This window comes from Bubalus bubalis, chromosome 16, assembly GCF_019923935.1.
Source record: "Bubalus bubalis isolate 160015118507 breed Murrah chromosome 16, NDDB_SH_1, whole genome shotgun sequence".
In the NCBI taxonomy this organism is placed as follows: domain Eukaryota; kingdom Metazoa; phylum Chordata; class Mammalia; order Artiodactyla; family Bovidae; genus Bubalus; species Bubalus bubalis.
This window is the reverse complement of record NC_059172.1, coordinates 5666267-5685053: the sequence shown is the minus strand read 5'-3', so window position 1 is coordinate 5685053 and position 18787 is coordinate 5666267. Positions and strand designations below refer to the sequence as shown.

General features: G+C 36.3%; 2 protein-coding genes across 2 annotated transcripts; both read right to left on the bottom strand.

Annotated features, from left to right (window-relative positions):
* Positions 1-8916: 8916 nt before the first annotated feature.
* On the bottom strand, positions 8917-9876 carry LOC112579613 (olfactory receptor 8K1-like). Its single transcript, XM_025266339.2, has one exon. It carries the CDS (start codon positions 9874-9876, stop codon positions 8917-8919), a length of 960 nt encoding a protein of 319 aa, XP_025122124.2.
* Positions 9877-10367: 491 nt separating this feature from the next.
* On the bottom strand, positions 10368-15160 carry LOC102398272 (olfactory receptor 8K5-like). The gene is given in 2 exon segments (XM_045163044.1): positions 10368-10631; positions 14216-15160. Coding segments are annotated over 2 exon segments (1209 nt in total).
* Between the last annotated feature and the right edge of the window lie 3627 nt (positions 15161-18787).

Genomic DNA, 18787 nt, shown 5'->3' with positions numbered 1-18787 from the left:
CTGTATTTCTGCTGATGTCTAATGCCTTGCTGGTTATATACTTGATCTTAAATTGTAAAATTACATTTCAAAAAACAACTATTTTAGATCACAAGCATTCTATTCATTCTCTAGTTTTCTTATTCAAGGTTCCACATTGAAGTATTTGGCCATTTATGTAATACTTTGCCATCCTAAGCACCCCCTTTTCCTTTCTTAGGTCTAGACGTGCCTGGCTCATCACCACAGTCAGTGACTGTTGTCCTTAACGGCGCTGTGTCACGATTCTCAGATTAGCTGGTAGGCAAATGGCAGGATCACAAATTTTTGATTTATTAATTCATGCAATCTAGGCTTTGCTTTTTAGAATAATTGAAGTATCTTTAGCTTCATTTTCAATACATTTTACAATCAGGTTCACATTATTTTTCTTGTCTTACTAGCTTATACCAGGATACATTGAAAATCTGAAAATAAAATCAGTAAAATCAGATAATTTAGGTCACAATAAATATTTGAATTTTTTTTCTAGTAAATTGTAAAACTGATAGGTTTTAATGAGGGTGAATAATAAGGTCAGCTTTAAATTAAAAAAATTATTCTTGTTGTTATAAAGATAATTAATTATATGATTGGAAAGGATAGAAATTGTATGATTGGAAAGGATAGAAATTGGAAGGGAGGAATAAAATTTTAAGAATAAGTTAAGCAAGTGTTACAGCATTTCTGGCAGAAGATAATGTGTCAAAGTAAGGAATTTGGATTTTATTAGGCTCTCTGGCCTTTTGTGTCCATATTCATATTGATTCTTCAAATACATAGATTGGTGAGAGGTACCTTATTATCTGAAAAAAGATTGCTCATCATTTGCAGCAGTTGCCCCATGCTACCAGAAACTGCAAATGAATGTAACCTCAAATGAGGTTACAAAACTTGAACTTGTACTGAAAAATGTCATTCCTGATCATACTCTAGGCATTTTCAATCTTCTTAATGGCACCAATGAGTAACAGGAAGGCTAAAAGAGAGGGGAATTATCTTTAAATTAGCAACAATCCTTATGACTAAGGAGGAGTAATAATATATACATATACATAAATAATTTTCTCCACGTACTTAGAAATTTATTTTATTATAAAATTATAAGGCCATTTGGACTCTGTGGGAGAGGGAGAGGGTGGGATGATTTGGGAGAATGGCATTGAAATATGTATAATATCATATACGAAACGAGTTGCCAGTCCAGGTTTGATGCATGATACTGGATGCTTGGGGCTGGTGCACTGGGATGACCCAGAGGGATGGTATGGGGAGGGAGGAGGGAGGAGGGTTCACGATGGGGAACACATGTATATCTGTGGCAGATTCATTTTGATATATGGCAAAACCAATACACTACTGTAAAGTTAAATAAAATAAAATTTAAATAAATAAATAAATAAATAAAATTATAAGGCCAGTATTTTTTTTAAAGTAAATTTATTTCAGATATTTTATTTTGGGTTACTTGAACTAAAAGCATTCCAGTAAATGAGCATTCTCTTTCTTCCTGGGTTTCATTTTCTCCTTGAGAATGTTACAGAAAGCCTTGTCTTATCAAACCAGAAATTTAGGGGTCTGCAGTTCTTAATGTCTTGATCCTGTTTATGCACTGTCTGTTCAAACTGAAGTCTTCTTTCTGAAAACTTCTTGAGTAAAATGTTGTCAGATTAATTTTATTGTACACAGATGATTTATATAAATATATATTATTATAACATTGGTTATATATTATGTTTATATGTGTATATATGTGTGTGTGTGTGTATATATATATATATTCACCTCTATTGTATTGAATATATTACCAGAGTTAATGGAAATTTTCTTGAGAAAATTGATGGTATATCACTGTATTCTCAAAAAGAACCATCATTTAAAATTTGGGTGATTCTGTACTCAGTTTTCCTTCACAAGTGTTTTTGTGTTTGTGTGTGAAAGATGAATTTTCATTCTAGTTAGTATTGCAGAAACAAAACTATGATATAAATAATCTCAGTGAGCAAAAATCCATTGTTTCAATAGTGGTATAAGTATATAATATCTAATGATACCAGTTGTAAGTTTGAAATATAAACAGCTAGTTTTTAGTAACTTGTTTTCTCCAAAAATGTTATAAATCTTGGAAATAACCATTACTTAAATATTGTATTATTTGATAACACATAATGTCTGATGCCTTCCAAAATGAAAGGGAAGTGGTGCACTTTGAGGTGTAGATTTCAATCTTTTGAAGGCCATTATACCAAAATAAGATAAATATTTCCTACCCACCTCTAAGGCACACCTGTTTCAGCCTCTTAGTGAGAATTTGTACGTGGCTGTGTCAGTGAGAGTTGGTGGGGCTCTATAAACCTTTGAGAACCTAACTAAAACCCAGGTGATTCTAATATCCACATATTGTCTTTTGCATCCTTTGGGAAGATGCCATTTGGGATTTGCTGTTTGATAAGATGTCCCCCTAGGAGTTCAACCAGACGTCTCTTCAGTCTTCTTCTTCGTCTTCTTTTTTTTTTTTTGGTGGCACTATGACCTATATTATTGAAATGAGTTCAACTCCATGACATCTAATTTAAGTGTATCTATCAAAGTAACTTCAAAAATGCAAACCGAAGAACTAGAAACCAATGGACTAACAATGAAAAACAAATTCCATCTACACATTTTGTTTCTATATGACACTATTTCTCTTTGTTTCCTACTTTTACTTCAAAGAATGCAATTTAGCACAGTCATTATTTCAAGAATAGGATAAATTGGATATTAAAGGTGAAGCTATGTCCTCCAAAAATATTCTATATTAAAAATATTATTTTAATCCTTTATAATTGTATTTCAGGTGAAAAAAATGTAGAAGATAAATTCTAGGCAAGGATCAAATATAATATTTGAAACTAAAGCTTTTATTTAATGTCTATAAATTTCCTTTCACACAATTTTTTTAAACACTAAATATTTTAGACATATATTTTCATGCATTTAAAGACTAAGAGAATCATGTAGAAAGAAAGATGCCCTGGAGAAATTAACAGCCTTGGGGCTTAAGTTCTCCTTGAAACAACATTTTTTTGTGTGTGTGTCATATTATTTTCCCCTTTGGGCCTTAAATTTAAAGCTGGAAGTTGGAGTAGATTCACACTAAATACATTTGGATGGTTATCTAGTAAGGTTTTGTTGTTGTTTAGTTACTAAGTCATGTCCAACTCTTTTGTGACCTCAAGGACTGTAACCTGCCAAGCTCCTCTGTCTATGGGGTTTCCCAAGAAAGAATACTGGAGTGGGTTGGGTTGCCATTTCCTTCTCCAGGGGATCTTCCCAAACTAGGGATCAAACTTGTGTCTCCTGTATTACAGGCGGATTCTTTACAATTGAGCCACTGGGAAGCCTACCTCGTGGGGTAAATGAATAAAGATGAAAAATGTATTCATTTGCTTGAGCAGCTATAACAGAAATACCAAAAACAGGTTTGTTTAAATAAAAGAAATATGTGTTCTCAGTTCTGGAGTCTAAAAGCCCGTGATCAAGGGACTTCCTTAATTGTCCACTGGTTAAGGCTTCACACAGAGGGTGTGGGTTTGATCCATGGTCAGGGAGCTGAGATCCCACATGCCTATGGTCCAAAAAAAGCAAAACATGAAACAGAAGCAATGCTGTAACGAATTCAGTGAAGACTTTACAAGCAGTTCATATCAAAAAGGGCTTCCGCGATGGTTCAGCAGGCAAAGAATCTCTTGCCAATACGAGTTCAATCTCTGGGTCAGAAGATTCTTGGAGGAGGAAAATGGCAACCTACTGCAGAATTCTTGCCTAAAATATCCCTCGGACAGAGGAGCCTGGAGGGCTACTGTCCGAAGGGTCACAAAAAGGCAGACACAACTGAGCAAATAAGCATTCATATCAAAAAATCTTAAACAAATAAATAAAGTCTATGAGTAAGAGAATAGCAGATTTGATTTCTTCTGGGGCCTTTCTCCTTTGCTTGCATATGATGGACCCTTCTTTCCTTGCATAGATGGTCCCCTTTTTGCTGTATCTTCATGTGATTGTCACTCGGTTTGGGTACATTGAAGTGTCTGGTGTCTCTGTATGTGTTTTAGCCTCTTCTTATAAGACCACTTATGGTATTGGATTATGGCTCACTTTAATAACTTGTTTTAACTAATTACTTCTTTAAAAAGCCTTATCGCTGAATACACTAGATTCTGAGATATTGTGGATTGAGCCTTCAACATACCAATTTTGGTGGGACACAATTCTGCCCACAACAACTTGGAAGAAAAAATAAATAAATAAGAGAAGAGGTTCTGCCTGGCCCAATAATGACAAAGCGTCACAATCTGAAAAACAATTATTCTGAGGGTCTTGCTGTAGAAACCTTGCTTCTTGAAGTCTGTTCTGATGAGGTCAGTTCAAGGTATTAAGTTAATATTGTCATGACAGTATTATCAGTATAGAGAAATACTGCAAGCTATGTATACAGTTTGGAAGTTTATGCAATGAGTTATAGATATATATTTAATAGACTTATATATCCTTTAAATCTTTGTCTATATGGATTATATAAAAATTCTAGAAAAGTGTCTAAAAAAAGCAAAAATAGTATTGAAAAAGTCATATTCCATTTTAAAGGCATTAATAATGTATATTTTAGGCACAATAAAATATAAAAAAATGTGAAGTATGTATGCTGACCTTGAAAAATGATGACATGCTACTACTGCTCCCAATAAGAGAGAATTTCCACCATCCTGAAATGTTCCTCAGTGTCACTTTACAGTGAATTGCTCCACGCTCTATCACAAAGCATAGTACTTTTTATTAGCATTTTATTTTTTATTTTAAATTATTACACAAATAGGTAAATAATTTACCAACAACACAGTTAGAATGTGGAAGAATCCTTATGCATCTATTTTATAAACAAAAAGCAATAATGTATCATGTTGTAAGTACAAAGCTATTTATTACAGCACTTATTATAGTGGCAAAGAAATTAAAATCTGCCAACAACTAGGTCCATCAGTTGAAGAATATCCAAATAAAAAGAGATCAATGTGCACTCCACAGTTGTATACTGTGATAAAGTGTCATAATCTGACAAACATAATTATTCTGAGGGTATTGCTGTAGAAATCTTGCTTGTTGAAGTCTGCCCTGCTAAAATCAATTCAAGGCATTAATTTAATATCATCATAATAGTATTGTATCATGTATCATTTTATTGATTGCCATGTATCACTGTATTAATTTTCAATAAAAATTTTAAAAAGGAACTTTTATTAACTAAGAAGAATAATGTGATGCTTTCTCAAATTAGGAAAGTAAATTGTAGGGAATATGACATATCATGGTTTTTTAATGCTTTCCTATGTGGATGAAACTAAAGATGCTTTCAGTATTATTTAACTTCACTTATGGATTGTGAAAAGTAAAGGAAATGATATAATTTGGGGAAAATATGTGACCAAAAATGTCTACAGTACAATATAAAGTGTTGCTCTAAAAAATAAAATTTATTCATGACAATAAATATACTTACAGACAGGATTCAAAGATACTGTAGCAAGTAAAATTGATGTTCTTGGAGAATGCAATTGTGTGCTTTTTAATTTAATTTGTTATATTTTATTTCATTGATTCATTTTAAAAGTTAAAATTTTATCTTTATAATGTTAAAATTAATAAATAAAATTTGTATATATTTCCAGTGTGCAAATATGATATTCTGATATACATGTATAAAGGTGAAATATTATCATAATCACCTAATTAACATATCCACCATCTCACAGGGATAGTTTGTTTTTTTTTTTTTTCCTTTTGTGGTAACACCTTCTTAATAAAGTAAATGGCAGTACATTAAAGAAGGGGCAAATAAATAAAATACATGCGTCTAAGATAAAGAGCAAAGATATTACTTTGCCAGCAAAGGTCCATCTAGTCAAGGCTATGGTTTTTCCAGTGGTCAGGTATGGATGTAAGAGTTGGACTGTGAAGAAAGCTGACCACTGAAGAATTAGTGCTTTTAAATTGTGGTGTTGGAGAAGACTCTTGAGAGTCCCTTGGACTGTAAGGAGGTCCAACCTGTCCATCCTAAAGGAGATCAGTCCTGGGTCACTGGAAGGACTGATGCTGAAACTTCAATACTTTGGCCACCTCATGTGAAGAGTTGACTCTTTGGAAAAGACCCTGATGGTAGGAGGGATTGGGGGCAGGAGGAGAAGGGGAGGACAGAGGATGAGATGGCTGGATGGCATCACAAACTCGATGGACATGAGTTTGAGTGAATTCCAGGAAGTGGTGATGGACAGGGAGCCTGGCGTGCTGCGATTCATGGGGTCGCAGAGTCGGACATGATTGAGCAACTGAACTGAACTTAACTGAAGATAAAGAGACTCTGGTTCATATTTTGATTTAATTCCCCAAAATTTTCACTTTGAATGCTAGACTGAATCAAAATTACTGGGGTAGTGTTTATAACCTTTTTAAAATCTAAAAATTGTCTATTCAAACAACTAATGTATAAGGAATCAGTTCATTTGCTGTGTGTTAGTCACTCAGTCATGTCTGACTCTTTTGCACTATGGACTGTAGCCCACCAGTCTCCTCTGTCCATGAAACTCTCCAGGCAGGAATACTAGAGTGGGTAGCCATTCCCTTCTCCAGGGGATTTTTCCCCACCCAGAGATCGAACCCAGTTCTCCTACGTTGCAGGCAGATTCTCTACCATGAGCTACCAGGGAAGCCCTGAGTAAGTACAAAGGATGAAGCGTTTTGTTAGCACAGAGTTCATGCAAAATACTGGATCTGTGTATACAAGCTGAGGAAGAAAGCAAAATACATGATGAAAGGTCAGTTAGCCCTAGAATGTACCAATCGTTTCTAACCTAGGTTATCATTGCCATGGATTTGCAAAATATTTATGTCACTTTAGTAAATGACTGTATACACACAATCCTTCAAGCTAGGCTTCAGCAGTACTTGAATCAAGAACGTTCAGATTACAAGCTGGGTTTAGAAAAGGCAGAGAAACAAAAGATCAAATTGCCAAGGGAAATTCCAGGAAAAAAAAAATCTCTTTCTGCTTCATTGATTAACTGAAAGCCTTTGACTGTGTGGATCGCAACAAACTGTGGACAATTTTTAAAGAGATGATAATGCCAGACCACCTGACCAGTCTCTCCTTAGAAACCTGTATAAGATTTAACAAGCAACGGTTAGAACCTTATGTGGAAAAACTGACTGGATCAATGTTGGGGAAGAAGTACGACAAGGCTGTATATTGTCATCCTCTTTATTTAACTTCTATGCAGAGCACATCACATGAAATGCCAAGCTGGATGTTACAAGCTGGAATCAAGATTGCTGGGAGAAATATCAACAACCTCAGATAAGATAAGCAGATGGCACCACTCTAATGGCAGAAAGAAGAATTAAAGAGCCTCTTGATGAGGGTGAAAGAGGAGAGTGAAAAAGCTGGTTTAAAACTCAATATTCAAAAAACAAAGATCATGGCATCCAGTCCCATCACTTTATGGCAACTAGAAAAAAAGTAGAAACAGTGACAGATTTTCTCTTGTAGGGCTCCAGAATCACTGCAGACAGTAACTTCAGCCATGAAATTAAAAGATGTTTGCTCCTTGGAAGAAAAACTATGATAAACCTAGATAGTGTATTAAAAATCAAAGATGTCACTTTACTGATAAAGGGCTGTATAGTCAAAGCTGTGGTTTTTCTAGTAGGCATGTATGGATGTGAGAGTTGGACCATAAAGAAGGCTGAGCACCAAAGAATTGATGCTTTCATATTGTAGTGCTGGAAAAGACCTTTGAGTGTCCCTTGGTCTGCAAGGAGATCAAACCAGTCAATCCTAAAGGAAATCAACCCTGAATATTCAATGGGAGGACTGATGCTGAGGCTGAAGCTCCAATACTTTGGCCACCTGATGTAAAGAGCAGACTCAATGGAAAAGACCGTGATGCTGGGAAAGTTTGAGTGCAAAAAGAGAAGAGGGTGGCAGAGGATGAGATGGTAGGATAGCATTACTGACTCAATGGACATGAACTTGGGCAAACTCTGGGAGACAGTGAGGGATAGGGAGGTATGGTGTGTTGCAGCCCATGGAGTGTCAAAGAGTCAGACACAACTTAGTGAACTGAAAACCAACAAAAACAACAAGAATGTGACCAGATAACTCATTTTTCTTGAATCTGCTAATCCTAAATAAACTTGTTTATCATGAAGCTAGCATAAATCAAAACTAACTATAGCATGTGACTCTGTCAAGGGAGACTCAGGGTTAGCCAGTAGGCTTCTCATGTTTCTTAATTTAAACATCTTCCAAAATCCCCGCTTTATCCCTGAGATATAAAATATTAACTCAACCTGACTGAAAGTTTAATTCTGAGAGGCATACTTTGTTTTCTATATTGCATATGTTCTTGAAATAACTTGTTCAGTTATAATCATAAGCTTATTCACTTTCTTGCCTCTTGTCTAGTCTACACATTATTCATGGTTTAATATTCTTTACCTTTAGTACAGTGCCTGCTTTAACATATATAGCACTAATTTTTGGTCCATTGTACTCCATTTTGACTAATAAATACTTTTTTAACCTCTGCAAGTCTGAATTTGACCCAAAATTTGGCATGATTTTCCTTCTTTATAAATAACATAGGTTCCAATATGATCTTGAAAATCACTTGAGACTTAATCATCTGACACCAAGTTTATTCAGGTGAAGTGGAGAAGAGTATGGAAGATATGAAAGGGAGCATTTTATCCTGAAAAAGATGAAAAAATGTGGTAAAACATTTTTATTTTTGATGTTTTCATTGGACTGATAGAGCATTATACAAAGATTTTGGACCTACATTTGCAACTTGTATTAAGATATTAGTTGGGAATTTTGCATCGATTAATTAAAGTTCTCCTCAGAGCATCTTGTACTTCTTTGTTCCTTAGACCATAGATCAATGGATTGAGCATAGGGGTCACCAGAGTGTAAAAGACAGAGGCCATTTTATCAACAGCAATAGTATGGCTGGACTTGGGTTGCAGGTACATAAACAGTAATGTCGCATAGAACACGACCACCACTGTCAGATGTGAACTACAGGTGGAGAAGGCCTTGTACCTCCCCTTGCTTGAGTTCATTCTGAGAATGGCCACAAGAATGAACAAGTAGGATACAAGGACAATCAAGAGGGAACATAGCAAATTGCAGCTTGAAAAGATCAAGATGATCAATTCTAACTCATGTGTGTCAGAACAGAGCAGAGATATCAGAGGGACACAGTCACAGTAAAAATAACTGATGACATTAGAGCCACAGAAGGACAATTTAAATAACTTAAGGGTGAGAAATACTGACACGAAGGTGCTGTAGAGGTAGGGAGTAAGTACCAACCCCCAACGCACTTTCTGTGCCATGATGACCACGTAGAGAAGAGGTTTGCAGATGGCTACATAGCGGTCATAGGCCATTGCTGATAGAATGAAGAGTTCAGTGATAATGAAAGTCTCAAAGAACGCCAGTTGGGTGGCACACCAATTGTAGGAAATCGTATTTTTGTGCACCACAAAGTTGACCATCATTTTTGGGCCAATGACAGTGGAGTAACCAAGATCAGTAATTGACAAATGTCTAAGGAAAAAGTACATGGGAGTATGTAGCTTGGAGTCCAAATGGGTCAGGATAACCATACCCAGATTTCCTGTCACTGTGACCAAGTAGATGACCAGGAAGATTCCAAAGAGAGGCGCCTGCAGCTCAGGACTGTCTGTGATCCCCGTAAGAATAAACTCAGTCACTTTGTGCATGGCAGTAAGATTGTGTTTCTCCATGGGGTCCATCCTGGTTACCTGGGTATAAAATCAATACTTTGTATTTGCAATGCTATCATCTAGGAGAATTTAATACATGATATGTGAGTCATTTTCTTTGTCTAAAATTATAAATACAGATTCATCTTCCCATCAGGTCAAGACTACACCTACCTATATTCACATTGCAATGTAAGTGCATAATGATCAGCTTTTTAAATTGTTATGTAAGTTCTGATATTAACCTTTTCATTGCTGAGACAATAGATTTCAAAGATATACATCTCAAATAAACATATTTCTAGCTAAACACTTAGATAAATAGCTGGGTTGTCCTATGAAATTTCCTTTTTAGAAAGCCCTGAATGATATAAGTAACTGCCAGCTTGATTGACCCTAGTTTTCCCTTTCTGAATTTTATAATTCCTGCTCTTATGTTTTAAATTAACCAATAAAAATTTAATGTAGACACCCCATCCTTGATCACAACAAAGCCAGAACCACGCTGTCCTCTCTTACTCTCATTCTTTCTCTCTTTCTCTCCTTAACCTCTCTGTGTGGCCCTGGGTGTGCCACGTACCCCCCAGAATGTAACAAGGCTTGTTTTTCAAAGTTACCTGACACTTGTTGCTGGATGCATCTTGCAATCGTAAAAGAATCCCAAGTGCTCTTCCAGTCACAGCACTGGCTCTGGCCAGGGACATGTCTGTGCAGCTCACCACCAATAATAGGGCCCACTTGAGAGCCCACAGGCAGTGCTCACTGATAGAGTCACTATCAACAGGCTGAGACCAGCACAAAGCACATTCATGGAAACTCTGGGAAATTTTGCTTTAAAGGGACAAGACATTTTGAAATGATTGCTTTGATACAGCTTCTACGGCCTGCTTGTTTTCACATGGTCTTTTAAATATATCCAAAGATCTGTCTATTATATTTGAACTTTTTAAAAATGTTCAGATAATTTTTAAAACAATCATCTACACTCAGACAATAAACCTTATATTATTGACAATTGTCTTATCTGTTCAAAGTTGCAAGGAATAATAAAAAGATTCTCTGTTGGTAGACTGATGAATGATGTGGTGAGTAGAAAACCTGATAATTAAACATAAATTTCAATGTTTCTCATTTACTATAAGCTCAGCTTGTTTATCCAATACAAAATTCAATGCTATAATGTCTTAATTTTCAAATTTTGCTATTAATATCTTAATCCTCATTTGCCATATTGATTGTTTCTGAGAACTGAATCACCTCTAATGGTCTTCCAATCACACATCCTTCTTCTTAAAAAAAAAAAAGGTAGTCATTCTGATTATTTATGAATCTGGTTATTTATGAAGATCCATGTAAATAGATCCACTGGAAAGAAGAATGCAAATGAATACCAAGCACTGATATGGAACTGATAATTTGCCAGGGACTTTGCATGTATTAATTCACATGACCCACACAATAACTCTAGAAAATAAATAGCACAGTTGTCCCTGGTACTTGTGGGAAATTGGTTCCAGCATCCACTGAAGATAACAAATTCTACAGATGCTAAAGTCTCATAGTCCATCTTCCTTATCCACTGGGGATACTCTATCTGTAGATTTGGCCAACCATCACTGGTAAACATAGTGGTGTAGTTGCTGAGGAAAAAAAAATCTGCATATAGGTGGACCCATATAGTCCAAAATGTGTTGTTCAAGGGTCAACTATATGAGCATAATCCATTTACATGTCAAGAATAAAATAGCTTAATCAAGATCACCTAGACAATAACTGGCAGAATTAGGATTCAAATAAAATTAACTTTCTTCAAAATATATTCTCACAAACATGGCATTCTTCTGTTCTATCATGGTCATCCTGAGCACACAGGCAATGAAAAATGGAGAAAGGGAGGCACCCGATAAGCAAGGATAGAGAAAGATCCTTGTTAAAATAGATGGGAGAGCTTTAAGTTCATTTGGAAAGCTAAGATAGTCTAAATGCATTGCATCAGAGTCCATACAAAAGGTCTGTCCCACACGTTAATTTTGTTGATCAGAAAAGTATACTGAAAGGGAAGAAACAGTTTTGCAGAGCATAATGCCTTCAAGATCTTTGGTGATGATTGGGTTTGAGCTGTATTCCCTGAGAAACTTGCAGACCAGTGTTTTCTACTTACCTTACTGGAGAATTTGCATTGACTTCCTACTGTTTCAATCCTCCTTGTCTATTGCAGAATGGTTTTAAGTGTTTTTCTATTCCTTTGAGACTCATTTTGTTAAAATTTAGATCTGATTCAAAGATTAAAAAAAAAACAAACCCCAAACATTGAACATAATTACCTAGGGAGAGTGCCTTGGATATCTTAGTTATTCTCCAAATGTCTCATTAGGAAAAGTCAAAAGTATTTCATTCCCTGGTGTAATTGAACAAACTATGCAATATCACTAAACATTGGAAAACATAAATATACTTTTGTCAGCATCTCAGTTACACAATTTAATGCACATATTAGATATGTTACACATGCACACAGTGTATGAGTAAATTAAAAATGACTTTGTAGAAAAGGATTATACAATATTTGATAACATAGCATTCGTTAACCAAGAATGTTTTTGAAGGATATAAAATTGTAGGTTGACACAAAACAATGTCTTATGACATATTGTTTCTGCAAAAAGATCAGTGATAACTCTTTTATTTATCTGTTCATCTTCATCTATATCTTTCATTTCTATGTTATTAATGCTTTTATCTTCAGTTTTCAGAAACTTGACATGACATACTTTGGTGTAATTTCCTTTCTGTTTATCCTGCTTAGAATTATTTTAGCTCTTTATATCTTAGGATTATCTTTTTTAATGTTTGGAAAAAACTCTGGCCAACATTTCTCTCATTGATTTTTCAATCATATGTGATCTCTTCTTTCCACTTTCCTACCCTTAAGTATACAGTATTTGGGTTGCTGTTGTTCTACAGACCACTGAAGCTCTTTTCGCGGTGTTTATTCAGTGTTTGGCTTTGCTCTTTGAGTGCCGTCACTGAGATGTGCTTAAGTGTAGCCATCATCTCTTTTTCAGAACACAATACGCTGTTAGGCTCATTCAATAAATATTTTGTTCCTAAGTTTAGTGTTTTTATTAAATGATTTGGTATATGGAACATATTTATAATATGTTTTAAAGTCCTTGCCTGTTAATTATATCTTCACTGACATTTCAGGATCTGTTTTAATTATCTCCTGGGTGGGGGTCACATGTTCCTGCTTTCACATGTCTAGTATTTGTGACTAGATGCTAAATACTGTGAAGAAATACAGAATAATGAGTGCTGCAATTTCCTGTTGTCTTCCTAAAAGAATGTTAAATGTTTTAAACAAGGATCAACTAGCTCCTTTTGAGGCTTGCTTTCAAACTATGTGAGTCTAAAGTAGCTTTTATTGTACCTCTGAGGTGTCTACTGGATGCCCAGGTGTGGAACAAGGATTCCGCTCTCTGGCTTTTTGGAACACTGATGTCTTCCTGTTCTGTGTGGTCTCTGGGATTGTTTAGCTCACAATCCCATGATCATTATTTTAACAGACTTATGGCCTTTCACTGTAGGCATGCCCACGTTAGTTTCAGTCACAAATGCAAGGAAATCTTATAATGTAATTACCTTAAATGAAAATGGATTACATTTCCCAAAGGTTGAGATGAGTAGAATGATTTTTTTTAATCATGATGCAAATGTCTGCTATATGTAAGAGACTCACTCGATTTACACACATTTGTTTATGTTCAGGAAATACAATGCAAAATGATCGAAAGGACACCTTCCTAGAAAACAAACAAAAAGCTTCGCAGAAACAGACACATAGTTTACTAAGTAGAGTTTAATAAGAGCTTCCTTTGGGATAGATTCAGGGTTCTGTGGAATCATTAAAGGAAACATTGAATCAACAGCAAGGAATGTGGGGAAGAGAGTGAGATTTCATTGAGATTTAAAGTATGAAAATTAACTGGACTGAATACAAAGGAAACCATCTATTTCTCTGTGTATTTTAATGAGCTTTTGCTCTGGAGCCAAGAAGAATGATATATATTTTTTAGAAACATCAAGTGACATATGCCTTAATCATTGTTTATTAAAATACTATTTCTTATTTCATTATTGGATATTAGATACAAAGTTTGCTGCTGCTGCTGAGTCACTTCAGTCGTGTCTGACTCTGAGCAGCCCCATAGATGGCAGCCCACCAGGCTCCCCCGTCCCTGGGATTCTCCAGGCAAGAACACTGGAGTGGGTTCCCATTTCCTTCTCCAATGCATGAAAGTGAAAAGTGAAAGTGAAGTCGCTCAGTCATGTCCCGCTCTTAGCGACCCCATGGACTGCAGCCTATCACTCTTCCATCCACGGATTTTCCAGGCAAATTTAAGACCATTTGGAAGGCACTTTTTACTTCTTTGTTCCTTAACCTATAGATGAAGGGGTTAAGCATGGGAATCACTAAAGTATAAAACACAGAGGCCATTTTATCTGTATCAAAGGAGTGAGTGGAGTTGGGCTGCATATACACAAATAGTAGAGACGCGTAGAACACTGCCACCACCATCAGGTGAGAACCACATGTGGAGAAAGCTTTTTTCCTGCTCTCTGCAGAACTCATTTGAAATACTACTGTCAGGATCAGTATGTAGGACATTAAGATGACCAGGAGGGAAGAGATCAAATTAAACACTGAAAACAGTATGATCAACAATTCTATTTCTTGTGCATTTGAGCAGAGCATAAGTAACAAGGGAACATCATCACAGTAGAAATGACTGATGACGTTAGAGCCACAAAAAGTCAATGTAAAAATCTTAATAGTAAACATGAGTGCCTGAAAGGTACTGTAGAGGTATCAAATGCTTACCAGCATATGACAAAGTCTTTGGGACATGATAACATTGTACAGCAGAGGGTTGCAGATAGCCAAGTAGCAGTCATAGGCCATGGCTGACAAGATAAAAAATTCACTGATAATGAACATAAGGAAGAAAGCCAACTGTGTGGCACATGCATAATAGGAAATGGTATTTTGATCCACAACAAAATTCACCAGCATCTTGGGACAAATGACAGTAGAATTACCAAGATCAATGAAAGCCAGGTGTTTGATAAAAAAGTACATAGGTGTGTATAGCCGGGAATCCACTTGAGTTAAGATGGTCGTGCCCACATTTTCCACCACTGTGATTGTGTAGATGATGAGGAAGCCTCCAAAAAGGGGAGCCTGAAGCTCAGGCTGCTTTGTGACCTCCATCAGAATGAATTCAGTCAGTGATGATCGATTCTGTGGGTCCATTTAGTCCAGTTAGATTTTCTGGAAAGAAATAGGTTAGTTTTCCCTTGATGTCATTCAATTAAGTATAATTTTTTTAGAGAGAGTAGATATTTTATTTTATGACAAGGGATAGAAAAGTAATTTCCATATCTTATTTTGAAACTAAAATAAAGGACAGAATCTTCTACTTTCCAAAAAGAGGAAATCCTGGGAAATCACATGCACTGTTATTACAGATTAAATAGAGTCAGTGATATTTGGAAAATATCCGTTGATTTAAATTATAATATAGGTATTAACATAGAAATATAGACTTTATTTCATATATAAGGATATCACATTTTTTTTTAGTACACTTCCACTTTCATCTGAGAATTCTTTTGGACTTCTCAAATTGTACAGTATAGTATATATTGTACAATTGTACAATACAAAGCATAGCACCATAATTTTTAAAATGTTTCAGTGTTAAGTGCTGCCTTCTGCATTTCATAAAATTTACATGGGCTTCCCTGGTGGCTCAATTGGTAAAGAATCTGCCTGCAATGCAGAAGACCCAGGTTTGATCCCTGGGTGGAGAAGATGCTCTGGAGGAGGAAATGGCAACCCACTCCAGTATTCTAGCCTGGAAAATCCCATGGACAGAGGAGCCTGGTAGGCTACAGTCAATGGGGTCACAAAGAGTCAGATACTTAGCGACTAAATCACCAATCAGTAAAAACAATTAGAACTTCTCTTAGCTTAATCCATCTGGATTCCTTTTCAGTCTCTCCTTCAACAAAATCTGGAACTCTGTAAGCATGACTTTCAATTGGCGGAGTAATTTGAGCTCAAAAATCTCAATCAGACAAAATACAGGATAGAATTATTAAAAGTAATAGAATGCTCAACTTTTGCCTAAGAAATCCAAATGGGCCAAGGCGGAAACTTGTATCAGGTGAAACTTGTGGAATCTGTCGATGAAAAAAGTAATCAGTTGATCTAAGAATTAAATAGAAGGTCTTATTTGAACCAAACTAAGGATTATAACCCAGAATAAGAATTAAATAGAAGGTCTTATTTGAACCAAACTAAGGATTATAACCCAGAAACAGATTCTCAGAAAGTTCTGGAATTGTTCTATCTTTTAAAGGTCAAAGCACAGTCAAGTAATTTTCTGAGACCAAGAGCTGTTCATTGAATAATGTATTTTTGACAGTGTAAACAAACCAGATCTACATGTACAGTTGGTGGTGTGTCAGGGGTCATTATGGTGAGCCCCTTACAAGAAGGAATGTTATTTCCTAAGGATTTATCTTGCTGATGCTAGAAGAATGTGTCTCTTTGTTTTTCAGTAGACATTTCTGCTGATGGGAAGTTTGGTTGAGGCATAATAGAGATACACAATACACAGTAGAGGGAAGAGAGGATGTCAAAGGAAGAGAAACAAAAATTATGTACACATTTCTCTGACTTGCCTTAGAATGTGCATTTTTACTTCATCAGAGCTGTCAGAGAGGAAAGAATTCTCCTCTATCGTCTTCCTAAGTTCTTTTGGCTGGTTGGTGGGTCTGAGAATTAAATTGTCATGAGACAGATTTGCAGGAAGAAATCAAATAAAAGTTGTATAACATGTATACATGGAAGCAACTCAGGAAAACTGAGTAGCTCATCAAAATGGCCAAAGTCTTTACCTTAAATACTGTCTTCAGCTAGAGACAAAGGAGGATGTTGAGGTAGTGGTTTGGGACTTCAAAGGAGCAGGAGGGAATTCACATGGAGATGGAAAAACAAATGCTTGATAAACTGATATCTGCTGGGTCTGATAGAGACAGTGGTACAGAGTAGACTCGGATCTCTAGGCTCTGCCTGCATTTCCCTGACTACACCTAGCCGACTTTCTCTGCAGATATCAACAAGCCCTTTATCTAATATTTTTTAGACAATTGGGGGAAGATTAAAAATTATTCTGGAGTCTTCTGGATCTTGATTGTTTTCAGTTGGAAATAATCCACATGCCAAAGAGACATTTTGGGGGGCTGGGGGGTCAAATATTGCTCCCCTACAAAGCCAACCAGAAGGTTAGCTGGAGTCTGAGGCCACTCAGTGGCACTTTGTAGTTTTTAGTACTGATTCAGCCAGTTTGATTCAGCCAAGACTAGGGATGCCATACCGGAGATTGCTGAGCCATTTCTATCCCTTTCTCCTAGATGATGTCCTCTGTGGATTCCCCATTGAATCCCATTTTGCTTTCAGGCCCCTTCTCATTTCACAAATAAGAACTCAGTGTTTCAGAAGCTACTCTCAAGGTTTTCCTGCAGAATGGGAGACACACTGAGTTCAGTTCAGTTCAGTTGCTCAGTCCTGTCCGACTCTGTGATCCAATGGACTGCAGCTCACCAGGCCTCCCTGTCCATCACCAGCTCCAGGAGTTTACTCAAACTTATGTCCATTGAGTCGGGGGAGTCCATCCACCCATCCAACCATCTCATCCTCTGTCAACCCCGTCTTCTCTTGCCCTCAATCTTTCCCAGCATCGGGGTCTTTTCAGATGAGTCAGCTCTTCCCATCAGGCAGCTAAAATATTGGAGTTTCAGCTTCAACATCAGTCCTTCCAATGAACACTTAGGACTGGTCTCCTTTAGGATGGACTGGTTGGATCTGCCTTGCAGTCCAAGGGACTCTCAAGAGTCTTTTCCAACACCACAGTTCAGAAGCATCAATTTTTCAGTGCTCAGCTTTATTTATAGTCCAACTCTCACATCCATACATGACTACTGGAAAAACCATAGCCTTGACTAGATGGACCTTTGTTGGCAAAGTAGTATCTCTGATTTTTAATATGCTGTCTAGGTTGGTCATAACTGAGTTAAGACAATCCAAAATTCTAGTACCCTTTGAAGTCGTCAGTGTTTGCCAAGAATTATTTTAGTGTTTACTGAGTTGATCTCCATTTTCAGTGTCAGTGATTACCTCCCTCTGAAGATGTCTTGATTCTTTTACCCTGCTCAATCTAGTATGAGAATTTACCCCATTAAAATACTTTGAAGTGTACAATACAGTATTGTTAACTGTGTACACAATAGTGTACAGCATATCTTTATCCTATTTGTCCTGCAAAATTGTAATTTTATACTTATTGATTAAAAGTTCCCCATATAATCCAACAACCTCACTTCTATTTATAGAAATAGCAGCTGCTAGAATCTTTAAGAGGTATTGATATCCTGTCCATTCTTCTATTTCAGGAAAGAATATCTCCAGTCATTTTGATGCAGCATTTTATGCACTTCCATTTAGGGAATTAAGGCATAAAAAATGCAAAAATTATGCAAAAGAATGACTGACTTTTCAATCTTCAAACATAATGATAGTTAGGAGTTATCTGAGGGTCGGGACTTTCTCGGTAACTCTTAAATCATTCTATTTATTTGCCAGTCTATTTTTTTTCAGTTTGTAAAGGCTTTCCTGAAAACAAACAAGCAAACAAAAAACACAAATCAAGTAGTAAGCAACCAGCAGGGGCAAAAAGTAGACAACTAAAGAATGTAAAAGTTCATACATATGGATTATCTTTATATATAAGGACTTGATTAGTCACTTAGTTGTGTCCAACTTTTTGTGAGCCCAAGGACTATAGGCTGCCAGGCTCCTTTGTCTGTGGAATTC